The 26,574-nt window shown below is 44.5% G+C and overlaps 1 protein-coding gene across 1 annotated transcript in view; it reads right to left on the reverse strand.

Annotated features, from left to right (window-relative positions):
* SLIT2 (slit guidance ligand 2) overlaps positions 1-26,574 on the reverse strand; it is a 404,634-nt gene that overhangs the window by 358,689 nt on the left and 19,371 nt on the right. Inside the window, exon 4 of the mRNA XM_075544484.1 lies at positions 23,485-23,556. Coding sequence (XP_075400599.1) covers positions 23,485-23,556 — 72 coding nt within the window. The remainder of the gene's footprint in view (positions 1-23,484; positions 23,557-26,574) is intronic.

The raw sequence follows: 26,574 nt of genomic DNA on the forward strand, positions 1-26,574 counted from the left end.
GCCCATTGAAAACCACAGCACAAGGACTGCTACATGGCTGAGAAAAAGAAATCAAACTTAAATAGAAAAGTCCTGAGATGCCTTTTCTGCACGTAAGGCTACACTCGTACAGGAAGCATTTTTGTTTCAAAACCTGGGGCGGGGGGCTCTAAGAGGGAGACCGTGTGGGGATAAAGCAGAGGGCAGACTAGACTTCAGCACTCACTCTCCTCGTGGGCAGGAGCCACCCTGCACCCCAGTTCTGAGATCACCCGATAGTAGAATACTGTGAGAGTGTGGGCACAGCCCACAGGAAGGCACTGAACCAAATAACCATTTTCTGAAGGTCTTCCAGCTCGGACTTAGATCACGCAGCTGTCTGCAACTGAAGTCTATTCCTCCTTTGGGAAAAGTCTCTCCAATGCCCTCCATCCCAGGCCCCTGTGGGGACAATGGACAAGCATCCCAGACTGCTCAGCCCTGATTCTGAGGTCCAGGAAGGCACTCAGGAGAAACACTGACAGGAGGTGACTGCTATACCAAGGGGCTGCCCACACAGCTGCAGGGACCCCACCCCACCCTGTCCATCCTACCTTGAGTGAAGTGAAGTCTAGTGAGGGGAACTCTATGGTGAGCCCAGAAATTTAAAAAGGGCTTGGGATCAATGAGGTACAATTGTCATTACAAGGTTCCATAATCCAGATTATTAGAAGGAAAGCAGAGGAAATAAGAGAGTAATAGGAAACATTAATATGTCTTCTACAAACCAGAAATAGAGCTTGAAGGACAACATGTAGGCAGGCTGACAGGAGCATTTGAGTGACACCCATGCAAGATGCGCTAAGGAGCCCTGGTTAAGCATAGGGCTACAGTCCTCAAGGTCAGCAGTTCAAAACCACCAGGCAACCTCAGGAGAAAGACAGGGCTTTCCAGTCTCATAACAAGCGACAGTCTCGAAACTCACCAAGGCAGTTTTACCCTGTCCTGTGCAGTCCCTCTAGGTCAGCATCGACTCCTCGGCAGTGAGTTTGCTCATTGTTTGTGTTGTTGTTGATCGTTACAGATGTAAACGGTGCCAAGAGTGGAGGGTCTCTATCAGGGGCCTGCAAAATGCAGCTTGGAAACATATGTGGCTCAGAAGCAAAATTGAAAGTTTTTAAAGGGTTTTATTCAGATAACGGTGATTTCATCTGTTTGCAACATTATATTATTGGCTCTCAAATAGTTTTTCAATTGCTCTGAGGGAAAGGACTGGCTCTCCATCTCAAAAGTTTGCTGAACCTTGGTCTAGAGGATAGGTTCCCTAACTTATTTGTCCCATGCCCCCCTTTTCAGGAAAAAAAACCCTCAATGTAATTCATTAAGCAATTACTTAATTACCTCCTGACAATTAAAAACATATGTACTCTAATATCCCATAACCCAGAATACGGTGTCAAACTGGAAACTCACTGGCATCAGGTTGATTCCAAGTCATTGCCACTCGATAGGGCCCCTGTGGGCTTTTGAGACTAACTTTTTGAGAATAGAAAGTTTGCATCCTCCAGGCTGAAGTGTAGGAATCTGCTTCTGCATCCCCCTGGACTGTTCCATACTCCCCCACCCCCACCCCGCCCTAGGAGGAGCATCTGCCACCTTGTAAAACACTGGTCTAGAGGCTCAAGACCTCACTTAGCAGAGTGCACTGCAAGATCAAACGGATAAACCTGACTTGAAAGATTAAAATCTTGTCAATTGATCCCCTCTCTGATACATGTTGGGCCTAATGTGGTTTTCAACATTTTCTGTATTTCTCTGGTTTTTTGTTTGTTATTATTGGGGTTTCTCTCAGTTGTATTTTGTCATCGGTGGTGATCCTCTTGAATTTCTGTTATATGTTTTCAGTTTTTCAGTATGTAAAACCCAGGATAGATGAACCGATAGGGATAGGAAGCAGAATACGGGTTTCTAGGAGGTACGGTGGGGTGGGTAAAAGGGAGCTGATATAAAGAAGTTCAAACAGGAAGAAAATATTTTGAAACTGATTGTGGTGGCAATTGTACAAAACTTCCTGGTGTGATTGAAGTATGGAATGATATCTGTATTAGTTCGAAATGAAATGGTTTTAAAAAATGAAATCACAAAATGAGTCTGAAAAAAAAGAAGCTTTCAAATGTAGTGACATTTGAGCTGGACTCTGCTTCACCTTACTGCCAGGAGACCAGGGGACATGCTTTAAGACCAGCAGGCACTGAGGGGGAGAAAGGAAGTGGTGGAAAGTGACAAGAGGCTGTCTTCCTCTACCTCAGACCTCCTCACTCTGCGCCATTAGAATTGACCTGAGTGGGGAAACCACAGTTAGACAGGGTTCAGGTACTGGCCACTGAGCACGGATCCCCAACCTATTAGCCAGATCCGACTATTAGGTCTCCTCCCTGGTGGTCTGTCTTTTGTGGTCAGACTAAAGAAAGCAGGAAGCTCAAATGGAAGGGTTTTACTGGCCAGGCCCCATCCGCTGGCTGACATGAGAAATTATTCAGGGTCTAGATGGCATCAGGCTGGCATTTCAGAAATTCAAATGGAATATTCTCATTTGCAAACATACATGCAGAGCACATGAACTTGGGGAAGCATCTAGGTTTCTACTGACAGGGCACCAGTGAAGACTGAGGAAGGATTGACTAAGTGTAAGCACTCCCCTGCCACCCCCAACTCCATCAACCACCCACTGACCCTGAAGCACTCTGTTATCTTCATGGCACTCGAGATACACGGCTCGACGAGGAAGCAAAGGAGGCCTTTTGTCATCCAGCGCACAGCTCTGCACCTGCAAGCAGAACCCAGACTGCTCGCTTGGGAAGGCCCGGCTCTTTCCCACCGTCCCATCATCACTTGTTAGAGAGGTGCCGTCGAGTTTCCAAGATGGGCCGGCATCGTGTGTCCTCGGACCGAATGGGGTGGACAACCATCGACTGCGAGAATCATTCTATCTGGGCAGCAGACACACACATGAAGGCGCTGGTTGGATCTGAGCTGCTTTGCAGGCAGCTCTGTGGTCACCGACGTTGTTGCTGTTTGGTTCGGTTTTCACAAGGGTACCTCCTGTTCCAGGGGCCCCCAGTCAGCAAGGTGGAGAAGGATAGAGCACCCCATGAGAGCTATGGAACAGGGCATCTATCGAGTCGTGACGCGGCAGTGAGCCCTGTGTGAGGTGCTTTGTGACTCTGCGGTTGGCCCTGTGTGATGTGCTGGGGAAGCATGGACTTGAGAAAAAGCCTTCGACTATGCCGCTGGGATCAGGAGAAGCATGGGGTCACGCTCACAATGACAGACGGCAGCTGTTCCAGGAAACAAAGGGAAGCAGAAAGAAGGTGCTGAGAAGCGCAGCTGCCCAGGGCCCAGGCTCTGCATAAGCTTCCAAAACTGCTTTCCCCAGGAAGGCCTCAGAGCCCTGTGAGGAGCAGTTACACTTTGGGCTGCTTACTTAAAATTTAACAGTTCGAAGCCACTAGCCATGAGTCGGAAGGGACTCAATGGCAGCAAGTTTGCTTTGGGTAGGAAGGACTTAAGAGCTTTCGTGGTGTCGTGGACTAGGCACTGAACTTCTAACCCCCAAGGCCAGCAGTTTGAAACCAGGGGCTGCTCTGTGAGAGAAAGATGAGGCTTTCTACTCCGTCTTGGAAACCCCAGAGGCAATTCCACCTGATCCTCTGCTGTGAGTCCAAATTGACTCAGTGGCAGCGGGGGAAAGGAGAACTCACTTGAATGCATTCTGTACAGTCTTACTGTAAGGAACTCTAGTGACACAATGGCTCAGTGCCTGGAGGCTAAGTGAAAGGTTGGCAGTTTGATCCCAACCAATGGCTCCAAGGGAGAAAGGCCTGGTGACCTATAGCCATAAAGATGACAACTCGGGGGCATTCAGAGAGGGCCTCTCGTGTGCTGTGACTTTGGGCAACTTCTTTCTTTCTGGGTCCTCATCCTACAGATGGAAGATGACCTCATGAGAACCCAGTAGGATGAGTTCAGCCCTTGGATCCAGCTTGGTGAGCTTGGGAGTCTCCTGAGGGGAGCACAGAGTCCATGCCCTAGGCTGCTGGCCTCAAGGGAGACGGTTCCACAGCCACTCAGGACTCCTGGAGCAGCAGCCATCAATAACCCTCAGGAGCATGAGCGCCCTGCCATGCAATTGGCTTGCCATGAGTCAAAGCCGACTCAACGCCAGGGGCTCTCGGCTGTAGTCAGGGCTGTACCACTACTCCGTCGCCTGCATCTTCACCCCCAGCCACTCTGTCCACAAGGGAAAGCACCTAAGAAGCTCCATGATAGCTTCCGGCCTGCTCCTGCCACATGCATGATGATTTCCTTCGAAAGAGGCACTTCCATTTGGCCACAGAAAACTCTGCACCATGGATGCTGCAGTCTCCAGAGATGCTTCCACAAAGTACAACTGTGGTTGGTTAGAGGATTCCATGTCAACCAAACACTCCTGGCTAGGGTGGAGTCAACCCCTTCAATGAAGTCTCAGCCCTGTGACTCCTTAATGGTGTGAGAGTGTCTCAGCCCCTTCATCTTCCTGCTTGGGGACTCTAATTTTTCTATATATATATATGGACAAAGCCACCTTCAACCTGTCTGCTCGTGTTTTATCAGACCAGGTGTGGCGACATGCTTAGATGCTAACCCTCCTGCTGTGGGGCTGGGCTCACCACCCTGAGCTCCAGTGCCACCAGCCTCCCCACTGACTCCCTTCCTTCAACTTCCCTTTCCTCTTGCATCTTGGCAGCGCCCAGCTGATTGGCCATTATTCACTGTCTCCATAAGGCTGGATTTGCAAAGATAAGATAATGGTCTTTGTGTACAGGCACTGTGAATTCCCCACCCCTTGGACTGGAGAAGACAATTTAAGTGGAAAGGAATAAATTGTTGGATTTAACACAGTGATCAACCACAAAAGCCTAATAAGAATATCACAAGGCCAAGCAGTGGAGTGGCAGAGAATCCTAGCAGCCTACTAAGTGAGTTTCTGAGCAACCCATCTGAAGACACCGAGTCAGGAGAGGATGCCATTTGCCTCCGTTGCTGCTTATTGTTTCAGCAATTTCTATTTGGTGGTCAGGCTGTAGCAATATGGTTTCACATGCAGATACAGCAGAAGCAAACAAATGTTCTCTGTTGTGCTCTCTCTCACCCTTCCTTCCCTCTCTTACATCCCCTTACATATGTAAAAGCATAAAAAAAAGAACTGATAAATAAGACAGGAGACTGGGAAGAGCCTCTAAAAGCAAAATAGATGATATCACCTGAGGAAATATGTACAAAAAAGAACAAAAAACAAACCCTGGCAAGGTATAAGCACTTATACATACAGATTGAACAAGGTTACTGATTGATAGTTGGGTATTTACCTCAGACACTACCCATTCACAAACAGCAACTGCACAGATAAGCAGTAGATAAAGCTTCCAGTGCTTTCTGTAGCCCAGTCACCATGAAAGGTGGCTTGTTTCCACACCCTGGCTGTTCCATCTGCCTGAGAATGTTTGAGCACTACGAATGCTCTTTGGGGGAACAGAAATCAGTGTGGCCACTTCTCCAAGAATCCTACAATCTATGCATGAAGGGGACTTCGTGAGTGAAGCAGCATTAATGAAATATGATTTGAATAACCTCTAGACCACAGCAGGATGTAGCCAAACCATATTCAATTTGATACCAAGTGGGGATTTAATTTGATACCAAGAATCCACTGTCATAGAGTAGATCCCTGTGCCTGGGGATTCATGAGGATCCCAAGAGATGTGTTTTGCTATAATATTTGGATGTAGATGGCCAGGTCTCCAATCTCCAGTGCTTTGGTGGGGTGTTGGTTGCTATTGCTGTGGTTGTTAGGTGCCATCAAGTTGGTTCTGATCCATAGTGACCCTACACAACACAACAATACCCTGCCCGGGTGGCCCTGCGCCATCTTCTCCATGGTCCCTGTGCCTGAGCCTACTGTGGCAGCTGCAGGGCCAATCCATCTCATTGAGAGCCTTTCTCCACTTTACCAACCATGATAGTCTTCTCCAGGGACAGGTGTCTCCTGACAACATACACAAAGTACATGAGATGAATTCTCACCATCCTTGCTGCTAAGGAGCACTCTGACTGGACTTCTCCCCAGGTGGACCGGCTTGTTCTCTCAGCAATCCATGGTACTCTGAATATTCTTCTCCAGCACCACAATTCCAAATGCATCAACTCTTCTCCAGTCTTCCAGCCCATGACACTAACAATGACACCTTCCAATGCAGTTATTTCTCACGCCTTTCTCCCATCCACAGGCTAGAGTACTTGGCTTACAGACTGATCATGTTAGGAAGAAAAGGGTGAAAGACCTGTACACTGGTCTGAGCAGCCACTCAAGGGCAGGAGCCCCGCTGCCTCAGCCATGTGCCCCAGCCTCTGAACCGCAATAGTCCCTGATGAGACAGAGTAAAGCAATGCCTGGCTCAGGCCACAGTCGAGTGGGAGCTCAACATCATGAAGCAAGACTGGGAAGATGGGGAAACACGGGGGAAAGCATCAGTCAAGCAGAGAACAGTGGCTGGTAGTCCACGTCTGAGCAGTAGGCTCCCCATTCTAAACGTGGGGCATGGGTCACACTCAGTTTAGCAAGAGAAAGCATCAACAAATGATTTTCACCCGGCTAGCAAATATTTGGTGATGTTCATGCAACCCATTCAAGGGCCCTTTGGGTTATGGATATTGTTGCTGTTATTAGTTGCCATTGGGCTGGTTTTGATTCACGGTGACCCCATGTGTGCCAAGCAGAATTGAGCCAGAGGATTTTCCAAGGGGTGATCTTCTGGGTGTCAATCCCCAATGTATCCTCTGAGGAGCCGCTGATCAGGTTTGAATTGCCTCGCTAGCAGCAAGGTCAGCAGTTTGAAACCACCAGTCACTCGGAGGGAGAAAGATGAGGCTTTATAGTCCCGGTAAGAGTTAACAGACTCAGAAAGCCGCAGGGGCACTTCTACCGTGTCCTAAAGGAGACTGACCAGATGGCAGTGAGTGAGTTTTTGAGCTCTGAAAGATAACACCATATAGCATAACTCAAAGCTCAAACTCATAACTCAAGCCCACTTGAGTCGATTCCCGCTCAAGACCCCATATGACAGAGAAGAATTTCTCCTAAGGGTGTCTGAGACTGAGTGGATCTCAAGGTTGACTAGAGCAGACTGTCTCATCTTTCTCCGATAGAGCGGCTGGTGAGCTTGAACATTTGACCTTGCAGTTAACAGTCCAACACTTACACCCCTACAGCACCAGGGCATCTTCTTTCCACTCTAGTTAAGTGACTTCATAAAAATAAGTCATGAGCATCGAGGGCCACCGTGTTAAATCACTATTGACTGTTTCCACATGTTGCGCCCCAATGGGAAGGCAATGCAGAAGAACACTCGTCCTATTTCAGCACAGTTCAGGAGTATTTACAGTTCTTCTCTGCCCTTCTGTCATCTACACGCAGCTCCTCATCGATTTTGATCCGGCATCCCTTCTTCGGGGAGGAGAATGATAGCTGACAGTTGTTTCAGACAAGAGCAGAAACAGAAGGTGGATAAAATGCAACTGTCTGTGTTTTATCCCAATTGCCCTGTGAGATTGACAAGACCCCCTGCGATCAGAGCTGTGGGGTTCAAACCCTGATGATGGATCTCCTTAACAATCCTTAAGGCCATGATTGTGCTGACAAGTGTCATTCTTGTTCCTACAACTTTGCTTTGTCAAGCACACTCTTCACAGCAGTAATTTCCCAGCCTCAACTAAATTCCAGAGGATTACGTGGTGCATAGGGAGATTGGGAAACAGAAAACAAAGGTATTTCCTTTTATCAAGTGTAACCAGGTTGCCTTTCTCATTCCATCACGTTTCTGTGTAATGAGAGAAGAATCCGGGTGGTCACTTGGAGTACGTGATTAAAAGCTTTCCTAGAAACTATTCATTAGGTGTAGAATTCTTTCCCCTTAAATAGAGGGAAAAGAAAACACACAGACTCTCAGAAGTAGCACCCTTTGAGAAGCAGCCCTCAGGCTTCAGTGGCCTTCCCTGTCTTGAAGTTCTGGAAATTTTATTCTCCTGAAAAGGTCGGGGAAATGAACAGTCTGATACGCATGCAGAGGTATGGAAAGAGTTACAAAAATGATGTTCCCTGCTGTCAAGTCTCTTACAATCAAAAGAATAACGAGTATGAATAGCCAAGCCTCCTAACCCACTCCAGTATTCCCCCCCCCCTTGATTGATTAGCTTTGTCTAATTTCCTTTAGCTTAAATGATGGAGAGACAGGTGATTGCTGAAGCTATTTCAGTTGTATACCCCTTAACACATATCCAAGGATTATCGTGTATCAAGATGCCACTCAATAGTGGGTAGCCAACAGTCTGCTTTAATTGTCTTTCACTAATAGTCTTTTTTTATTTTAACCAGTCTTGAAATAATTCTCATTTCATAGCAAGTAATTCAGAGCAAAGTAAATGCTAAGCAGGTTGTCTTTACCTAGCCCAGAGACTGCCCCTGAGTATTTAATTAGCTAACAGAATACAAGCTCAAAATCATGCATCCACAACCTAATGATCTAATTTCTAATTTATTATCATAAGTAATTCCATGATCATTCCTGTCGAGTCGTACAACTCTGTCTCTATACTGTTCTCTGGGCCAAGACCTAGAATGCACCTCTACAAGGATTCTGCTACTGCTGCACCCCGTCACTCACTGCCACCCAACCCAGTCTGATTCGTAGCATCTCTGACAGACCACCAGGAAATCAGGTTCTGAATGTTGATAATTTGAGGGTGGGTTGTTTAGATGTGTTTGCTCGCCTCTCTGATCAATGCAACGCTTTTATAGGCAAGCATCCTGTGAGATGAAGTAACTCTGCTAAGCATCTGCAGCTAGTAACCAACAATGGGACAAATAGATCTTCTGACTTCTTATCCAACTTCGTTTCCATGCCACAATTTACCTCATTCCTAACCTGATCTACTGCTAATGTCAACTCAACAACTCAGTAACTAAACCAAGCTCACTGCCATCGAGTCAATGCTGACTCATAACCAACCTCTGTAGAGGACAGGGTAGAACTGCCCCCTATGAGTTTCTGAGACTTTAACTCTTCTCAGAAGGGGAAAGCCCTGTCTTTCTCCCTCAGAGATGTTGGTAGTCTCCAATTGCTAACCTTCATTGGGATTGCAACCCAATGAGTAACCCCTAGGCTACCAAAACCCCCAACAACTCAGGAGAAAGTATGGATTAATCAACCTGTAATAGACTAGGTGCTCTATGTGAACAAAGTCAGACAAAAGTCTTTGCAAAGTGAATGCACATTTTACAGTTAGAAAATAATTTAACTGCAAATTCAGTGAGATGGTAAGTAATGTTAATATTAATCATGCTAATAATCACAATAATTATAGCTAACACTAACACATGATTGTCGATTTTGGCTTAGAGTAAACCCCATTTCACAAAATAGAACTGCCCCAAAATACTTTAAAGTACCTTGCCAAAAAAAAAAAAAAATCTGGTTTGGAAGAAGTACCCACCAGATGTTTTTTAGAGGCAAGGACGGTAGGACTTTATCTCGTGTACTTTGGACATGTTGTCAGGAGAAATGAGCCCCTGGAGAAGGACGCCATGCTTGATAAAGGGGCATCTGAAAAGAGGAAGACCCTCGACAAGATGGATGGACACAGCGGCTCCAACAAGGGGTTCAAACATAAGCACAGTGGTCAGGATGGTGCAGGACTGGGCAGTGTTTCCTTCTGCTGTGCATGGGGACCCTAGGCATCAGAAATACAGAACTCAGAAACATCTAACCCAGAAATATCTGACAACAACAGATGGAGTCCACTAGGTCTTTTCTGTCATGGTACGACTGGGTGGGTTAGAACCACCCACCTTTTTGTCACCAGCCAAGTGTTTAACGGCTGTATCCATCAGGGCTGCTTTAACACTAACACAGACCAGGTGTCACTCTAAGCTCTATTGATGGAATCATGTACACACTGGTAACTTGGGTTACACTTCCACAAGGTAACGTGCCATAGATTCCTGTTTCAAACAAGGGGAAACTGAGCCACCGAGAGGCTCACTGAATGGTGTGATATGAGAAGTCATTCAGATACCTGTTCTGTTGACCCACTTCATTATAATGAAAGATCCCTTTTTTGGCTGATAACTGAGATCCTTGAGAAAGACTTGGTAGAGGACGTGGGGCTTAGAGGAGAAGAAGGTAAATTCAGCTACCGCAGGCAGGAGGCAGGAGCACAAATCTTGGCGTTTCCCAGGAGCAAGGAGAAAACAGGCTCAGCACACTATCATGCACAGTGATAAGCAGCAGTAAGGCTAAAGGCAAAGGTTGAACAGGATTATGGCAGCTCTCAAAAAAGAGATAAGATGAAGCAAGGGGTAAGTTCCTGTTCACCAATCAAATTCCTGCCAAGCCCTGGTTCAGGAGAAAGAGAATTGCTACATGTCTTGCAATCACAATACATTTCCATCATTTCAGCAGCGCAACTCTCTGCACCAGTGTCATGGTATGGGCAACTGCCGGGGCTCTCTCTTTATTAAAACAACAAACAAACAAAACCCATAAATCTGCAGGTTGCTTTTTCCTAGAGTAAGTCCTAGTATCCTATTTTTCCTTGTCCATCTTAACTAGAGATCCCTAATAGCTAAGGCATGAAATTTTAACATCGACTTTCCAAATATAAGAGCGTATCATTGACTTTGTATCAATGTACTAAATTTATCTACATTAAATGGAATTTCTCTAAATACGTATTCTTCAAGGATTTTGAATATTTATGTCTCTCTAAATTATTTATGTTTCTCTAGCCCTGCAGCTCCACTGTCGGCAACCATGTAAATTAGAATCTGCTGGTTCACTAGTAAGTTAATTACTGAGGTTTTTATAGGCTGGACACACACACAAAAAAAAGAAAAGTAAAGTTTGAATAAAATTGTAACTTGATAGAAATAAGGAGAACATATAATATTCTACAGAGTGCTAGCCTAATGCTCAGCAGTATTTTGTAAATGAGAATATAATTCTTGCTTCAAAGGAGGCCCTCTTTTAAGAGATTTTAATAACACTCAATCTGCCCTGCACTCTGAAACCATGAATAATATAGAAAGCAGGCTTTATCCTGAGGCATGTCGGAGAAGGCTTTTGAATTTAAAACTTTAAAAAAAGAAAAAAAAGAGACCTTTTATTTGTTTCAGTTTGAATTTTTAAAAGTACTTTAAATAAGTAAATCGTATAAGATACTTGAAAATGAAGTTACATAGCCAGGTAAAAGTGGGGGGGGGGGTAGGGTGGGGAGAGAGAGAGGAGAGTGAGAGTGAGAGCGAGAGCGAGAGCGCGCGCGCAAGAGAGAGAGAGAGAGAGAGAGAGAGAGAGAGAGAGAGAGAGAGAGAGAGAGAGAGAGAGAAAGGCTAATAACGCTTTTGGAGAAATATCTTTGAAGTATTGTTGCATATGTAGCTGCTCTTGCCTGTAAAAATTATATTTCACAAGTGTTCTAACTATAGATTACCCCACTTTGGTTAACCCCTTCATAAAACATCAAGAATAAAGGCATTTCATAACATCAGCCGTTGGAAACCACAAGTTACTCTCCAGGAGAAAGAAGAGGCTTTCTACTCCTGTAACGAATTACAGACTTGGAAACCCATGGGGGAAGTTCAACCATACCCTACAGGGTCCCTCTGGTTTGGAATCAATTCAGTAGCAGTGAGTTTGGTTTTTGTCTTTGAATCTCTTAGTCAAAAGCTCTTAGTGCATCTGAATTTTCCTGTGAATGGCATCGCCCTTATTCCTCTATTTAAAAGGCATTAATCATGTGATAGAAAAGATCCCCCAACTAAAGACCAGCCACAAAGGTAGCAACAACTGTAATAACAAAGTATCTCTTTTTTTGCAGGGCCCTCTACTTGTGATCATCACATTGGAGGCAGATTATGGAAGGAGTAACAGTAACCCAAACCCCAAACTCACCGCCCATTGTGATTCACAGCAATACTGTAGAACAGGGAGAACGTCCCCTGTGGGTTTCCACGACTGAGCATTTTTACTGGAAGGGAGAGCTACGTCTTTCTCCATCCCAGCGGCTGCTGGTTTCCAACTGCAGACCTTGCTGTTACCAGCCTCCTGCATCAACCACCATGCCACCAGCGCTCCCCCAAATATCATCACACTGGTAGCTTAAAGGATGCAAAGTGTAGGCAACAAACATTCCCAATGAACTCACTGGTGATTTCAAACGGCTTACAGTGAAACTGCCAGTATGCAGTTTGAATCACAGTTGAGACGCACCGGGTCCACAAAAGCCCACAGTTCAATTGTGAAATATTATAATCTATTAGTCTGGAAACCTTTGAAATCAGCACACCAGTTTGCAATTAATATTAAGGAGTATTTCAGAGGGCGGGGCGGGGTGGGAAACCGGGTCAAGGTTAAACTGTTTGTCTTCCTTAAAAAGTTCATAATGTCTTTTGTGTCTCTGGGACAAAAAGAAATCTCAATGAAACTCGGATATTAAAACCTCCCAGGAAACCGACAATAAAAGCTGCTAAGAATTTCACAAGTTTTTGTTGTCTCCCCCTCCCCCTTCCCCCCTTAGGTGTTAATTAAATGATCATTTAACACCAAAATGTAAACACAGCATTTTCATCTCCTGACAGCACAGCCTATTATAAATCCGGGGTAATAAAAGTCTTGGTGTTAATGCCCTGAACCAAGTTTCTCACCACACTCTAAGACAGCTTGTAGTGTCTAAGGTTAAGCATGGAGACACAAAACAAAGCTTGGGCCTACTCGACTTCCAGCCCAATTTTCCCATCGCCCAGTGACCTAGGTAACACTTGGACTCATAAAGAATAAATTTAATTTCTCCCGCATTTTGTGAGGATTAGAAACAATTGTTGGCCGGCAATGACTTTTTCTCCTTGGGATTCGTTTTATTCCCCCCCCCCCCCTTCCAGAGCCCTCCTCAGATCCTGAAAGAGAATTCTGATAGTTTAAGACAGAGAACAAACAGAACTTTAAATTAGGCTTTTTTTCCCTTCTTTTTCCCGTTGTTGTTGTTTTCAATCAATTGGAACTGTCGAAGGGGAAGCAATCAGCCTCTCTCTGGGCCCCTCTCAGCTATTCACTCACTTTGGCTTTAATCTTTCCCTCAGAAAAGAAACCGATCCTGATGGGGCAAAGTTATCTATTCTTTTTTTCCCCCCATTCTGTGCCCATGCTTATTTTTTCTCCTTTCTTGAAGGGTATCCTTTTTCTCTTTTTAAACACGTAAATCAAGGTGCCTGACTTAACTTTGCCCACCCATGGAGGGTCTGTTTCTGGAGACAGATGTCCTCTTAATACCGTCTCACACCCACATATTGTGCCCCTCCCCAGGAGCGCTGCCACCACCAACTTGCCATCTTGTTGTTCCTGACTTTCCTTTTCTACCGCTGCCTGCTGCCCACGGGCTTCTTCTACCAATAATTTGTCTTATCATTCAAAGCCACCATCTCATACTGGATGCGGCGGCAATGAGCATCCTTCCTGACAGTAGGTCATGAAGGTGGCACACACCACATTCATCTAAAGCTAGAATGCTTGTGACAAGCATCTGAGGTAAAACGACCCCCCCCCACATACACACATATATACCCCGCAAAAAATAAAATTAAAACAGAAAAGAATAGAAACTGAAAACAGCCCCATACTCAAACTGAATTCATCATCCAATATTAATTGACCCAACTAATGTGTTCAAAGATTTCCATAATTCGTCGTGTAAAAACACAGCTAGAATTACGTTTGCAGTTCATTTGGAGAGCAAGGAATAATGAAACAGATAAAATCTTATTCATACCTCAGAGCAGTGGGTTAATTAGCTCTTGTTGTTTTGACATGGAAAATTGTAATTGAGGGATAAAAATGTTCTTTAACCACTTTTGCAAATACTCTGGATAACTTTCCCAATTGTCTTACCTCTAAACTCCAAAACTCGACTGCCACAGAGTTGATTCTGACTCACAGTGACCTTGAGGACAGGGAAAACTGTTCCACAGAATTCCCGAGAATGGAAATCTTTGGGAGAAGCAAATAGCCTCATCATTTATCCAAGGAGCCTCGGGTTGGTTTGAACCACATTGAGACCTAGTGGTTAGCAGCCTCACCCACCGCTCAGGCTCCTTGTTCAACTATCCTTTACCTACAGGTTACGGAGTTCTCTCAGCAGTGTAGCTTTTGAACATTTAAATTCATGTCATTGTTCTTCATTTGTCCATCGGGAAAACGTATAATTAAATAACACTCTAAATACTCAGACCAGCGCAGAGGCGCTCTCCCTAGCGCAGTAACTTAGTATCGAACCCTCATTTAGTGTATGAAGGAGACCTAAAAATTCTGTGAGTCAACAACCGAGAGAGGGTGAAGAGCTCTCATTAGAACATCAGCTTGACCATAAGGCACCTGCCTTGGCAAGAACTGGGGAGGGAGCGAGGAAAGGAGGGAGAGAGGGATGGCGCGGCAGCATTTTGTAAGTCCCTTGCAAAGAGTGACTGTGGCAACACCTATTTATGGATATGACACTGAGGATCAATGGAGGCGCAGGGTGCAATCGGGTCAGACAACCTGCTAAACTGCAGGACATCTGAGTCACAATCATTCTGACCCCACTCTACAGAGCAAGGAGGGTGTGCTATCACCTTCAAGGCTATCCCTCCTGAAAGATGGCCCGGCGCTCTGTGAAAACAAGCCATGGCAAGTTGAACAAATTCTGGACAGTCTGGTGATGCTGTCTGCATCCTTCAGTTGTCTATCTGCCCTCACTCGCTCTTTTAGCAATGTTCTCTTGAAAACAGATTCGGGCTTATGCCTCCCACTATTCGCCAGCGAATTCATGGTATGAATACCTTGTCCTACTGCCCCGTCCTGCACTGAAACCAGAGGGGGATTTGACTCAGAGATAGCAACTGACTTCTAAAGGTAACAGTCAGTCACCTCTGTAACCCTTAAAACACTAAGCGTAGCATGCCACTTCTCACATGGTACAGATGAAGGGATGTTTCACCGTCTCGTTGAACGTAATGCCAACACATTGAAAATCACTTAAGTATGACTAAAATCCCATGAATGAAAATTCCTAGAAATAACACATATGTAAACATATGTGCAGGTAGTAATAATGCATATGTAAATTCCTACAAGTAATGTGCATGCAACCTTCATTCCCACAATTCTGAACCTGAGATCACAAGGGCGATTTTAGGATTGATGGACAAATGACAATGGCGTGCATGAGAGACAAGGTCACTTTTCATCCAGTTAATTCTGACTCATAATGACCCTGCAGGGCAGAGTGGAACTGCCTCTGTGGGTTGTTGCTGAGATCATAACTCTTAAAAAAAAAAAAAACGGTTTCATTGGCTTAGATTAGAATCCACATATCATACAGCTCATATTAGGAAGAGTCTTACAACCATCACAACCTCCTCTTTCTACCTCAGAGAGGCTGGTGGTTTTGAACTTATGGCCTTCTGACTAGAAGCCAGATGCTTAAGTCACTGTGACACCTGGGTGTATGAAGGCCAAGGGGTTTCACAGGAAAAAATGGAATTCAGAGATAATACAATCTTTCCACAGATTGTTTTTGAAATCCATTCCCCCCACCCCCCTTATATAGAACACTATCTTTTCAACATTGAAATGATTTTCTTTCAATTATATATCATAAAGCATAACCATTCTCAATAAAGTCTCTGCATTTTTTATTTTTACAGGTCAGGCAAGAGCAAGAGTTCACTCCCACAAACACCCAGGTCCACCTCTCAACCTGTCTTCCACTCCCAGGCTCTCTCACAAGATTCTCCAAGGTGGCGGGCGACCTAGGAGAACGTGGCAGACTACACCATGTACATCTGGGAAAGTGACGATTTCACTCATCACAGTGGAACGGGGGCGAGCTTTCTGTACTTTCTTTTCCTGTGCAGGAACTCGGCTGTGACTGTCACCCTCCGAGAGCTGGCCAGCTTTGGGGTTTTCCCAGCAACAAGTCTTCCCCTATCTCTTTGAAGTTGGAAACTGTCAACAGCAGGCCTGGCAAAATCTCAAATATCATCTTAATCTTTGTTGGATTTAGAACCTCTAAAAGCATAGCGGGGCCTGTTGATTTAGCATACAAATGGACCGCCCCCTCCCCAGTCCAATGCCTTGTGATACTGTCTCATGGGAAGTTCTCAAACTCACTTCCAGACAGTTGGGGCCCACTCATAGCAAGCCTTAAGGGCAGGGCAGAACTGCCCCGTGTGCGTTTCTCAGATCGGAACTCTTTACAGGAGTAGAAAGCCCTTTCTCCCCAGAGCAGCTGGTAGTTTTCAATTACTGATTTTTTTTTTCAGTTGCTGATCTTACATTGCAATTTGTAACCACGATACCACCAGGAAGTCATCATAATTATTGTGAAGTGTAGTCTCCATATTGGATTATCAAAACTTTTTGTCTACCGCTTAAAAAGCCACGTATTTGTAAGGGTAATTTTTTAGAAACTAGTTTTATTGGCAAATAAGTCACATGTCATACAACCGTTGAATCATATTAAGCGTGTGCAATCATCACCACTGTTAATTTCAGACGATTTACTGTTTCCTCATACTCAGTGTTGTTAGCGCCCCCTTTCCCCCTCTGCAACCTCCCCACCAAGCCCTAGATAATCATGAACCCAGTCACAGTCTCCACAGATTTACCTACCCGAGATTTCCTATACAGGACCACGTAAGAAACGAAATCAAGAAACAAACGAACAAAACTCCAACTACAAGGAGAAAATAAATCAGAACAACCTTGAAAAGAAAGCAGAAAATGTTACAAACGGAAACAACTTTAAAATGGGTCAAAAGGGAGATCAAATTACAAACTTATCCTTTTTCGGTGAAGGAGTCCGCCTGGCTTTCTGACTTATTTTCCAAGTAGCCAAGTCCCCAGTGCCCAACCAACCATAGTAAAATGAAAACCTGGGATTCATACAAAAGACGGAACTTGTACTTTTTCAACAAGGAAAGTAAACGCATGCCTGTTTGCGCTCCCTGATTTTGGTTCTTTATTTTCAAAAGGCAAGAATCAGTCTGTGTAAACAGCTTAATCTTCCCCCCTCTGCAGAGTGGCACTCTTCACCGACAGGGCTAGTTCCACCTTGCACCAAATTCTGCCTCAGACGGACAGGCCAGCTCTGCCCTCAACATCCTTTAAACACTGAGGAGCTTTGGCGGGCTGGTGGTGCTGCGGCTGGCCTGGCAGCTCTCTGGACTAGGAGTGGTGTCAATCTGGCAGAAAAAAAATGGTCACCCTGGAAACTGTAACCTGCCATTCCTGCACCTCAGAAGCCCGATTCAATGTGGCAGGGACCGAGCCTGCCAAGCAAGAGCCAAAGGACACAGAGCCTGTACTTGGAGTGGAGCTGGCAGTAAATAATGCAAAAGGAATTTTTGCCCAGCCCCACTAACATCCCCTTGCTCTTTTTCTTGCCCACAAGACTCTTCCGAGGCCACGCTGACACTGGAGGGCTATTTAGTGAGGGGTGAGCGTTCAAGTTGTGCACTGTAATATTAAATGAAATTGCAATTTGCTTAGGTGCAAAAATAAATCATGTTGAGGGGGTGATCGCTCCCGAACCGTTCCAATGTTTCTAAAACCCACCGGGAACAAACATTTAATTAGCCGGGTTATCCGTTACATTTAATTTGATTCTCCATTATTCATAATGCCTTCCCAGAGTTACTATTTGCTCATTCAAGTTACAAACCCTTGAACCCAACGGAGACTTAATTGAATACATCAAACACTTACTGAGCGCTTTCTAAAGGTCAGGCCTGATTCCAGACCCGGGGGTGTGCATTAAAAAAAAAAAAAGTTTGTGTAATACAGCCGAAACATCATTTAGATACAAAATCTGAGCAAAAGAAAACAAAGACAATAACTGGTTGACCCAGTTTAATAATGGGCATATCGGAGTGGCAACCTAATGAAAATTTGAACTCTATTTTTCTGAATCCTCTAAATTTTTCTTGCAAAGAACAAGCGTTGCTCTTATAATCCAAAGAAAAAGAAACAAAAATGAAGCCATCTGCTATGAGAGAAATAGTAATCACTTCTCTCAATATTTGTGAGACTGCAGAGAATAAGTTTTAGCCTTAATTAAATGAAAGAGTATAAGCTTTCCTCCCAAACCTCCAGATAATTCTAACTAAAAATGAAAGAAAAATAAAAGAAAAACCAACAACAACAAGAAAACCAAGTTTAATCTGAGAAATAAAATTAGAAGGTCCAAACCTATGTCTGGGATCCACAGACACACACCGGGCCACAAAAAAATAGGAACATCTTGGTTTAAAGGCACTACTGAACATGTCAGATAATTTGCTGACTCCAAAGCTCTTTGGGGGAAGATTAAGAGGCAGCGTTTAAACATCCAAGAAAAAAAACCAAAACAAAATGCCTGTATCTTTTAATTCCATTTTTTTCTGCCAATTTTCTTAAGCCCTCACACAAACATTTGAAAAAGAAAATGAAAAGCTTTTACATAAAAAGCGATTGGGAAATCAGTCAATAGGGCACGCACAGTTTGATTTCACTCTGTTGTTGTTCTGTTTCGTGTTCTTGTGGGTAGACAGGAGAGAAGCAAAACTTTCTGCAGTCATTTGCATATTTCGGCTCATGTTACAAGTGTGGGTAAATATGATAATACTAAATATATATATGTAACTGAATAAACTGAAAACCACAAAACAAATATTTATACTCAAAGCCTAACCACACTCCTGCCAGAGAAATTCCTTTCTAGCCAGTGTGGCACACTCCAGTAGAAAGGTGTAAATCGCTTAGCGGTAAGCCAGCTTTCGAGAGAGATGTCTCAGGAAGATGGGGCTGTACTACCCATTAAAATCAGTCAATAGCCATAAATATCCATCATCACCATTTTCAAAACCCACAGCAGTCTCTTTTTAGGTAATTACCCAGCCCCAGCATGCTCTGAAAAGCCTCTTCTTAAGGCACTTAATAAAATGTCCTCTGAGGTGCAGGATGGAAGTCCAGCCTGAGCTTGGGAGGAAGAGGAAAGAGCAGGATTGCACAGTCAAGTTGAGGAAATGCTGTGGCTTCTGTTTTAAACTCTGTCCGGTCCCATACCTTTCCTTATACTCGCCTTGTGTCAGCAAATGCATGCAATTTTATGACACTGTCCTGGAGTTTATGCAGAGCTGGTACTGTTTTACAGAGTCCTGTTAATGGGCTGGATCACCCGTAATGCTATTTAAACCCATCTCCAGCTCCAGCAAGCGCAGCTGCAACTGCACGACTCTTTCTCTGAGCAAACATCTTGACCTGAACACGGAGTGCTCTCTCAGCCCGTCCAAAGAGAAATTGGATCAGACAGCAAAGGAAAAGCAGATTTGGCCGCTAGCGGCAACCAACCGTGTCGAATCATAATCCGTATACAGCACGGCCTCCTTTCCTTTTATACAGCATTGCGAGTCTACAAAAAAACAAAAGCATGTAGGCGGCTTCACCTGGCATCTCATTTTCAGCCAAGAGTCAAATGGTGATTATTCATGATAAAAATGCAAAGAAAACCTCCGCGAAGAAGTCCAGGGTATCAGGCAAGCTTTCATCGCGGCAAGCAAGAATGCATTCAAACCTCAGTGCATGAACGAGGAGATGAAACTGGCAAACTTTCCCACTGGTGATAGAACGGGAACAAAGAGCATTGCGGAGGAGTAGGAGATACCATGCGTGGAAAAAAAAGAGAGAAGCCACTTGGGAAATCATTGGCATGGTGCAACATTTGCAACAGAAAACAAGTTTTTAAGTTTGGGTTGGTTGGTTTTCATGGGGACAGGTGATGTCTTGCATGAATTCCAGATTAGCCTGGCTCTACTGTATTAAATGGTCAGCATCCATATAGATGGATTAAGAAGTCTGTGGCAGACCAGTGCAATGTTTTCCCTATCTCAGCATTTTTCTCCTTTATTTCTCAAAATGTCCTAGATTCGTTCTTTTTGTCAGATGTGGCGTATAAAAGATTTATTTTCATACACATTGTAGAGGATATATTTTTTTTGTGTGCTTTTACTGGAGGTAGGCTTGTACACATGTTTCTATCGGTTACACGGTTTTTTCCCTGATGAGCTACTCATTCAAAACATGCAGCCATCCAGATTACCGAGGCACCTCTATCTGAATTTGAAAAATTTGAACTTCCAACCTTACTCTCATTCCACTAGCCAGACCCTCAGCTTCACAGGATTTTGCTCATTTGTTTATGAAAGACTCTTTATAAATTTAATTCGCAATCGCCACCATGCACAGTGGCCACTGTAGCTTAGAAACATATACTCTGCTGGGAGATGTCCTGTTCCTAGTCCACTACATTGAACTCGGGCCGGACAATAGAGTTTCTCAGCTCCAAAGGTGATCCGAAGTTTGAGGATGAAGGTGAAATTCACACCCCTCCTTTCTGAGCTTTGGCGTCTACCTCAGTCAATGTCAAATCCTAATATCAGAGAGAAAGCCACCATGAGACAACTTAAAGACTATCAGTGGATTCAAGTGAACCCTCTTACACATGGTCCCATCTAACAAACACAGAGGACATCCTTTGCGCCTTGCAGGCACATAATAAAGCTAGACACGTGTTCTAGCTGTTCGTTTTCCCTGTTGGTGCTGACGGATCTTTAATTAAGCTTTCTTTAATAGTGTCTTATACTCAATGTCTGCTTCAATTTTATCTTGAAATTCTCCAGTCGCTTGTTTATAAAAATCCTAACACAAGCAAACAGAGAATCCCGGTGTCCAATCCAACAGAGGCTTCGACACCTACTTACTTCATTGGGCTGCAGCTTCCTTCTCAGGAAAATGGCAATGGCAATGAACAGCAAACAGCTCCTGGAATTACCGCTCTTTGATATCATTGCCCATAACCCAGGAGCATGTGTAGATAGGGGCTTTTGCAGCCCTGACACTCCTCAGGGGGCAGCAATGCCCAGTTGGGAAACTCCCCAAAAACAAACATACTGCCATTGAGTCAATTCTGTCTCATTTCTGCTCCTATGAAGGGTTACAGCCTTGGGAACCCAAAGGGCAGTTCAGGTGGTGGGTTTAATCATTTCACCTTCAGAGCACAGTCATTCCATTTAAATCCAACTTGTACATCTACTTGGAAGATGCTCTAAACTGCCATGCCTTATTTTAATATGTGCAGACTGGCAGTAAGGAAACAGTGTAACATGGACCACAATCCCCAATCCTTGAAGATGATTTTTGAAATGTATATCCGGGAGTAAAATATTGCTCTCTTCCCATCCAGAGCAAAGGAGAGTGAAAAAAAAATTTTTTTTAATCCAGGTAACAATTAGTCCCAAGAACTAGTCCACCATTAGAACCACAGTCTCTACTTTGACTTGAAACCAGAAGAACTAGATGGTGACCCGCACCATGATTGGTTACGCTGATAGGGATGGATGTAAGGTCTTGGAGAGAAAGGGTGAAAAGAAAATGTAGAACGCAGCTAAAAAAAAAGAGACCAGATTGACAGATCTGGCCAGAGACTACGGTCTTTAGACACCCCTGCAGTCTGGACCCGAATCCCACCCCAAGGGTCACCCTTCAGACAGACAACAGACACGATTAAAGCATGAACAAAAACACCAGGGAGGCATGTGGTCCTGAACCATCACCCAGACCAGACCAAAAGGGCAGCATGGGGCCCAAATAAGGGGCGGGAACAAAGGGAATAAGGAAATACAGGGAGAAAGCTGTTAAACAGAGGGACCGCAGCAAACGCCTACGACAGACCATGTAGACACTGTTCAGTGAGACATGAATACGCTTTGCAAACGTTCACCCAGGACACAACTCAAAAAAAATAATAATAAAGGTGTGGGGGGGAGGCGGGGGCTGGGGCGAGAAAAACGCGAAACCATCTATGTGGACCCTTTCCAGAAATGGGGCCCAAATATTTAAGTAAGTCACTTACTATACAGCAACGTTTCTTTATATACAGTACAACACACATAATCCTTATACACTTCACGTCCGATTTCCCTGGCAAAATGGTCTCTTGAGACTCTTGTCTGAAACAAGCAGTGGCAGGCTTTCTTTTCTTCTTCTTTAAAAGGTACTTACGTTGGACCCATTCGTCAGCAGGGGACAAGAGCAGGGATCCTGCCAGGTGACTTTGGCCCTCCTTACGGCAGGGTTCTCTACCTATGGGTTGTGACCCTTTGGGGGGACGTGTCAAATGACCCTTTTACAGGGGTCATCAGATTCAGAACAGTAGCAAAATTACAGTTATGATGTAGCAACAAAAATAATGTTATGGTTGGGGGGGTCACCACAACATGAGGAACTGTATTAAAAGGTCTCAGCATTAGGAAGGTTGAGAACCACTGCCTTAGAGGAACCTAGTCAGGAAAGTTAGACTCCTGAGAGCAGAGCTGGGGAGGCAGTTGGCAGCGACATCCTCTTTGCCTACTGGAAGGTTTTCTCTGTGAGTTCAGGTGCCAGGGGCCCCTAGCTGAAAATCTTGGCAACAAAGGAATGGTCTCCTCCACTATCCAGGTGGGGGCCATTCTAAACAGGGTCTCCATACATCCCAATGCTTTTGTTTCCTTTCCGCAGCATTCATAAACATCAGTAACCACCGTTATTAATTCTTTCCCAGCGCTTTTTAGTGTATCTCCTACCTGCACAAGACCACTCCTAGACCTGAGACTCTCCTTGTGAAAGCCTTCACGACATGTGCCCACTATTACAAGCGAGGTCAATGAACAAGCATTCCAGGGAGGAAAGGCTGATTCTGCTTAATGTTCACATTACGCTCCTGTCACAAAAATAACCACTCTTTCTAATGGTCTCTGACGTGTTTGATCTGAAAAACTGGTCCTCCAATTATCATGATGCAGACAGAGTTTGGAATTCTGTCATGATGGGGCGGGGGGTATCAGTAAAAGGGCCATTTCCAGCCTGCTTTACATGCCTCACAATTATATTTCCAGACAAATACACACGGCAACTCAAGTGTACAAACAATATCCCAAAAAGCTGGCACGAAGAATCCCAAGGTTTACTAGCAAATTCAGCAAGCTTCATCTTAAAAGAGGAAACACAGTAGCCACCCTTCCCTTCGGCGTTTGCTCAAAATAAAGTAAACCTCCTCACGATCACACGAACCAGTAAGAAAGGCATCATGACAATGACATGTGTATAAACCAAGAAGCGCTAGCCAAGAAGTAAAAAATAAACCATCAGAACCACTAGAAAAGCCATCCTAGGTTTCCTTCGGACAAACAAAAAGCCAACGACCAATTTCGTGTCCATGAATCTATTGGTGAATAGATTCCAGGAAAGCCCACGGAAACAGATCCAGGACGCATTTAATAAAACACAAGGTTATTACCCAAAGCAATCATCACGATCTGTGTTTACTTACAGTCTGTATAGCTTAGAAGTCCCGAGGAACAGCAACTCAGGAAACAGCTGAAGGTGATTTCTGTTTAAGCGCCTTTGGAGAAAAACAAAAACAAGGCTTAGGTTACGAAGCTCAAACCCAACAATGAGACTGTGCAGTGTCATGCCTCATCCTGCAGTTGAGGGAGGGCAGAGATGACATTCAGGAGAACTCAAGCATTGCGAATCAAAAGGTGGCTGCAACTCACTGCATGGCACTTAAGAGCAATTTTCCATTGTGTTTCCTATACTCCGATGAAGATGGTAGAAGCCTGAACTGTATACTCCAAACCTATGCAGCATCAGTCAACCAGAATATTCACAGGGACAATGGGTTCCTATGACTCAGATCCACAGGTCTCAGTCTGCAGAGCTTGCCAGCCAGCAGAAATACCCGAGTAACTAGTGCCTAAACTAATCCAGGAATGGCATGCCAATGGCCTCCCTGTGCCGTCAGGGCATGAAGCGGGGATGGGAAGTTCTATTGCAGGATCTACTCATGTAATTGGAGAAACTCAGACAAAAGTGTGAGCAAGTATCTCGTGGTTTCTCCCCAGAGGTAAAACTGGTAGAAAACTAACATAGTTCCTACCCTGTCCCACAGATCCCAACATCAGTCATCACTCTGCGTAGAATAAATAATGAGAAGCTGAACTAATGTTTGTTTAATATTTAACTAATATGGGAGTGTTTATATTGCAAATCTAACAGGTTACATGAATCGGAATGGATTCAATGGCAGTGAGGTTGGAGTTTCTGGTTTACTGAGTAACGAAGTACTTGCGGAACAGGCAGGCACACTCTATGGAAGGCAGAGTGTGACCTTGATGTACTCATATCCCAGTCTTACATGTTGTTTTCTAAATAGTTTTATGGGGGTTATACTTCAGGTACCATACAACTTAATCTTTCAATCACTAATGTGATTGGTGTACCTAACTTCACATAGTCTTAAAAATAATATTTTCCATGCATGTTAACATTCCTCTTGGTAAATCCCATCTAGATACCCTTCTACGTCAGGGTATTTCTACCTCAGCACATTGTCACATTGGGTTGGATAGACCTTTTATGTTGGGGGTGTCCTGTGCATCACAAGATATTTGACGGCATCCTGGGCTGGTAGATGCCAGAAAACCTCTCGGTTGACAATAACACACACTCTCTTCAGATATTGTCACATCTCCCCTATGGGGCTGGATTAAACCCAGTGAGAGCCACTATTGTTGCTGTTAGGTGCCATCGTTCCAACCCATCGCGACCCTATGCACAACAGAAGGAAACACTGCCTGGTGCTGTGCCATCCTCACAATTGTTCTTAGGTCTGAGCCCATGCGGTAGCCACTGTGTCCATCCATATGTCAATGGCTTTGCTCTTTGTCACTGCCCCTCCATTTTCCAAGCAAACTGTCCTTCTCCAGCGATTGCTCTCTTCTGACAACCCATCAGGAGACCACCGAAGCCTCTCCCAAAGAGATAGCCCAAAGTTTAGAATCAATGACAACAAGCCGATGGAATGTGTGCACGTCGATGATTAGCAGATGGCGCTGGCTCTAGAAAGGAGTCCTCACATGACAGTGGTTAAGGGCTCTACTGCGAACAGAAAAGTTGGCAGTTGGACCCCACCCAAGGCTCTGTAGGGGAAAAAAAAAGATGTGTTCCCGAAAGATACCCAGCCGTAGAGACCCTCAGCGGAAGTTCTACTCTATCCTACAGGGTTGCTACAGGGAAGAATCAATCCCAGCTGTGGACTGGGCTTGGAACAGCTCCAGAGCAGAGAAGGTGTGATCTTAAGACCCCTGTCATCCTGAAGAAACCAGAGACACTTCTTAATTTTCTGGAATTCAATTCCTCCGGAAAACCAAGGACTCTCAATGTTGATATGTGGCAAGGGTCAACAAGTGGTGACCAAAGCACATTTTTTTCCATCCATCCCCAGAGGACAGACATGAGACCAATGACCGTGACTCCCAAGCAGGTAGATCATAAGGATGACCTTTCCAAGAACTAGAGTTAAGAAGGGGGGTGAGCCCCCCTTCGACATGCTCAACAATGTATCCCACATATATTCAAAACAAAACAAAACCTCTCCAGCATCAAGTCCATGGTTTTGACTCAAAGGGAGTCTGCAGTACCCTGTTGGCACAGTGGGCTATGCATTGGGCTGCTACCCACGAGGTCAGCAGTTCAAAACCCCCTGCCCCACTGAGGGAGAAAGATGAGGTTTTTACTCCCATAAGATTTGCAGTCTTGGAAACCCACAAAGGCAGTTCAGTCTGTCCTACCCTACAGTGTTACTGTGACTTATATTCAAGCACAGTTACCTATTTTGTTTCAGGGGTGTTTCTTTTCTTTATTTCTACTTTATTTTTCCCGGGATGAGTCTCATAAAAGGGTGAGGATCTGGATCACTAAATTCCAGGGCATCTTTCAATTCTACAATATGCTTGGATGTGGTAAGGGTAGCCATGACTCTCATTAGATAAATCCATATCATTAAAAGGCTGGTCATGTAGAGAAATGTCCTCAGCACGTAATATAATATACACAAATGGAACGCAATATGCTGTTCCATGTAGAGACATGTTAAAAGTCATGGTAAAAGGGTGGACTCGCTGCTTGCTCACACTAAAGTGATGTTGAGCAAAGCACACAAGCAGGTTACATGGAAGTGAAGTCCAAGGCTCGTGCCCCTGCTTGGTTTTGTTCTCTCCCTGGCAATGGCTCCAAGAAGACGTGTTTCCAGGATCTGTGATGATGTCATTTCAATAACAGTTAGCTTAATTATGACTTGTTATATTTTTGATTCAAAAAACCCCACAGATGAAAATATTCACCCTTGGGCCAATGGGATTGTTTCTAGAGAAGTCACTATTTTTGGAAAGAAATGCACTTGTCCAAGAGCCAATACAGGCTTAGAGGCTGGCAAAGATGACCTTTCACAATCAGACCCCAAGATCTGAGTCAACTAACAGTGTCCACGGTCCACAATTCTCCAGCCACCAGGAGTGTGTCCTTGCTCCTGCGCCTTGAAAGTATCTCGATGTGAGAGGCGGTACTTCTTAGATCCTCT

Source organism: Tenrec ecaudatus, chromosome 3 (assembly GCF_050624435.1).
Source record: "Tenrec ecaudatus isolate mTenEca1 chromosome 3, mTenEca1.hap1, whole genome shotgun sequence".
NCBI classification, from domain to species: domain Eukaryota; kingdom Metazoa; phylum Chordata; class Mammalia; order Afrosoricida; family Tenrecidae; genus Tenrec; species Tenrec ecaudatus.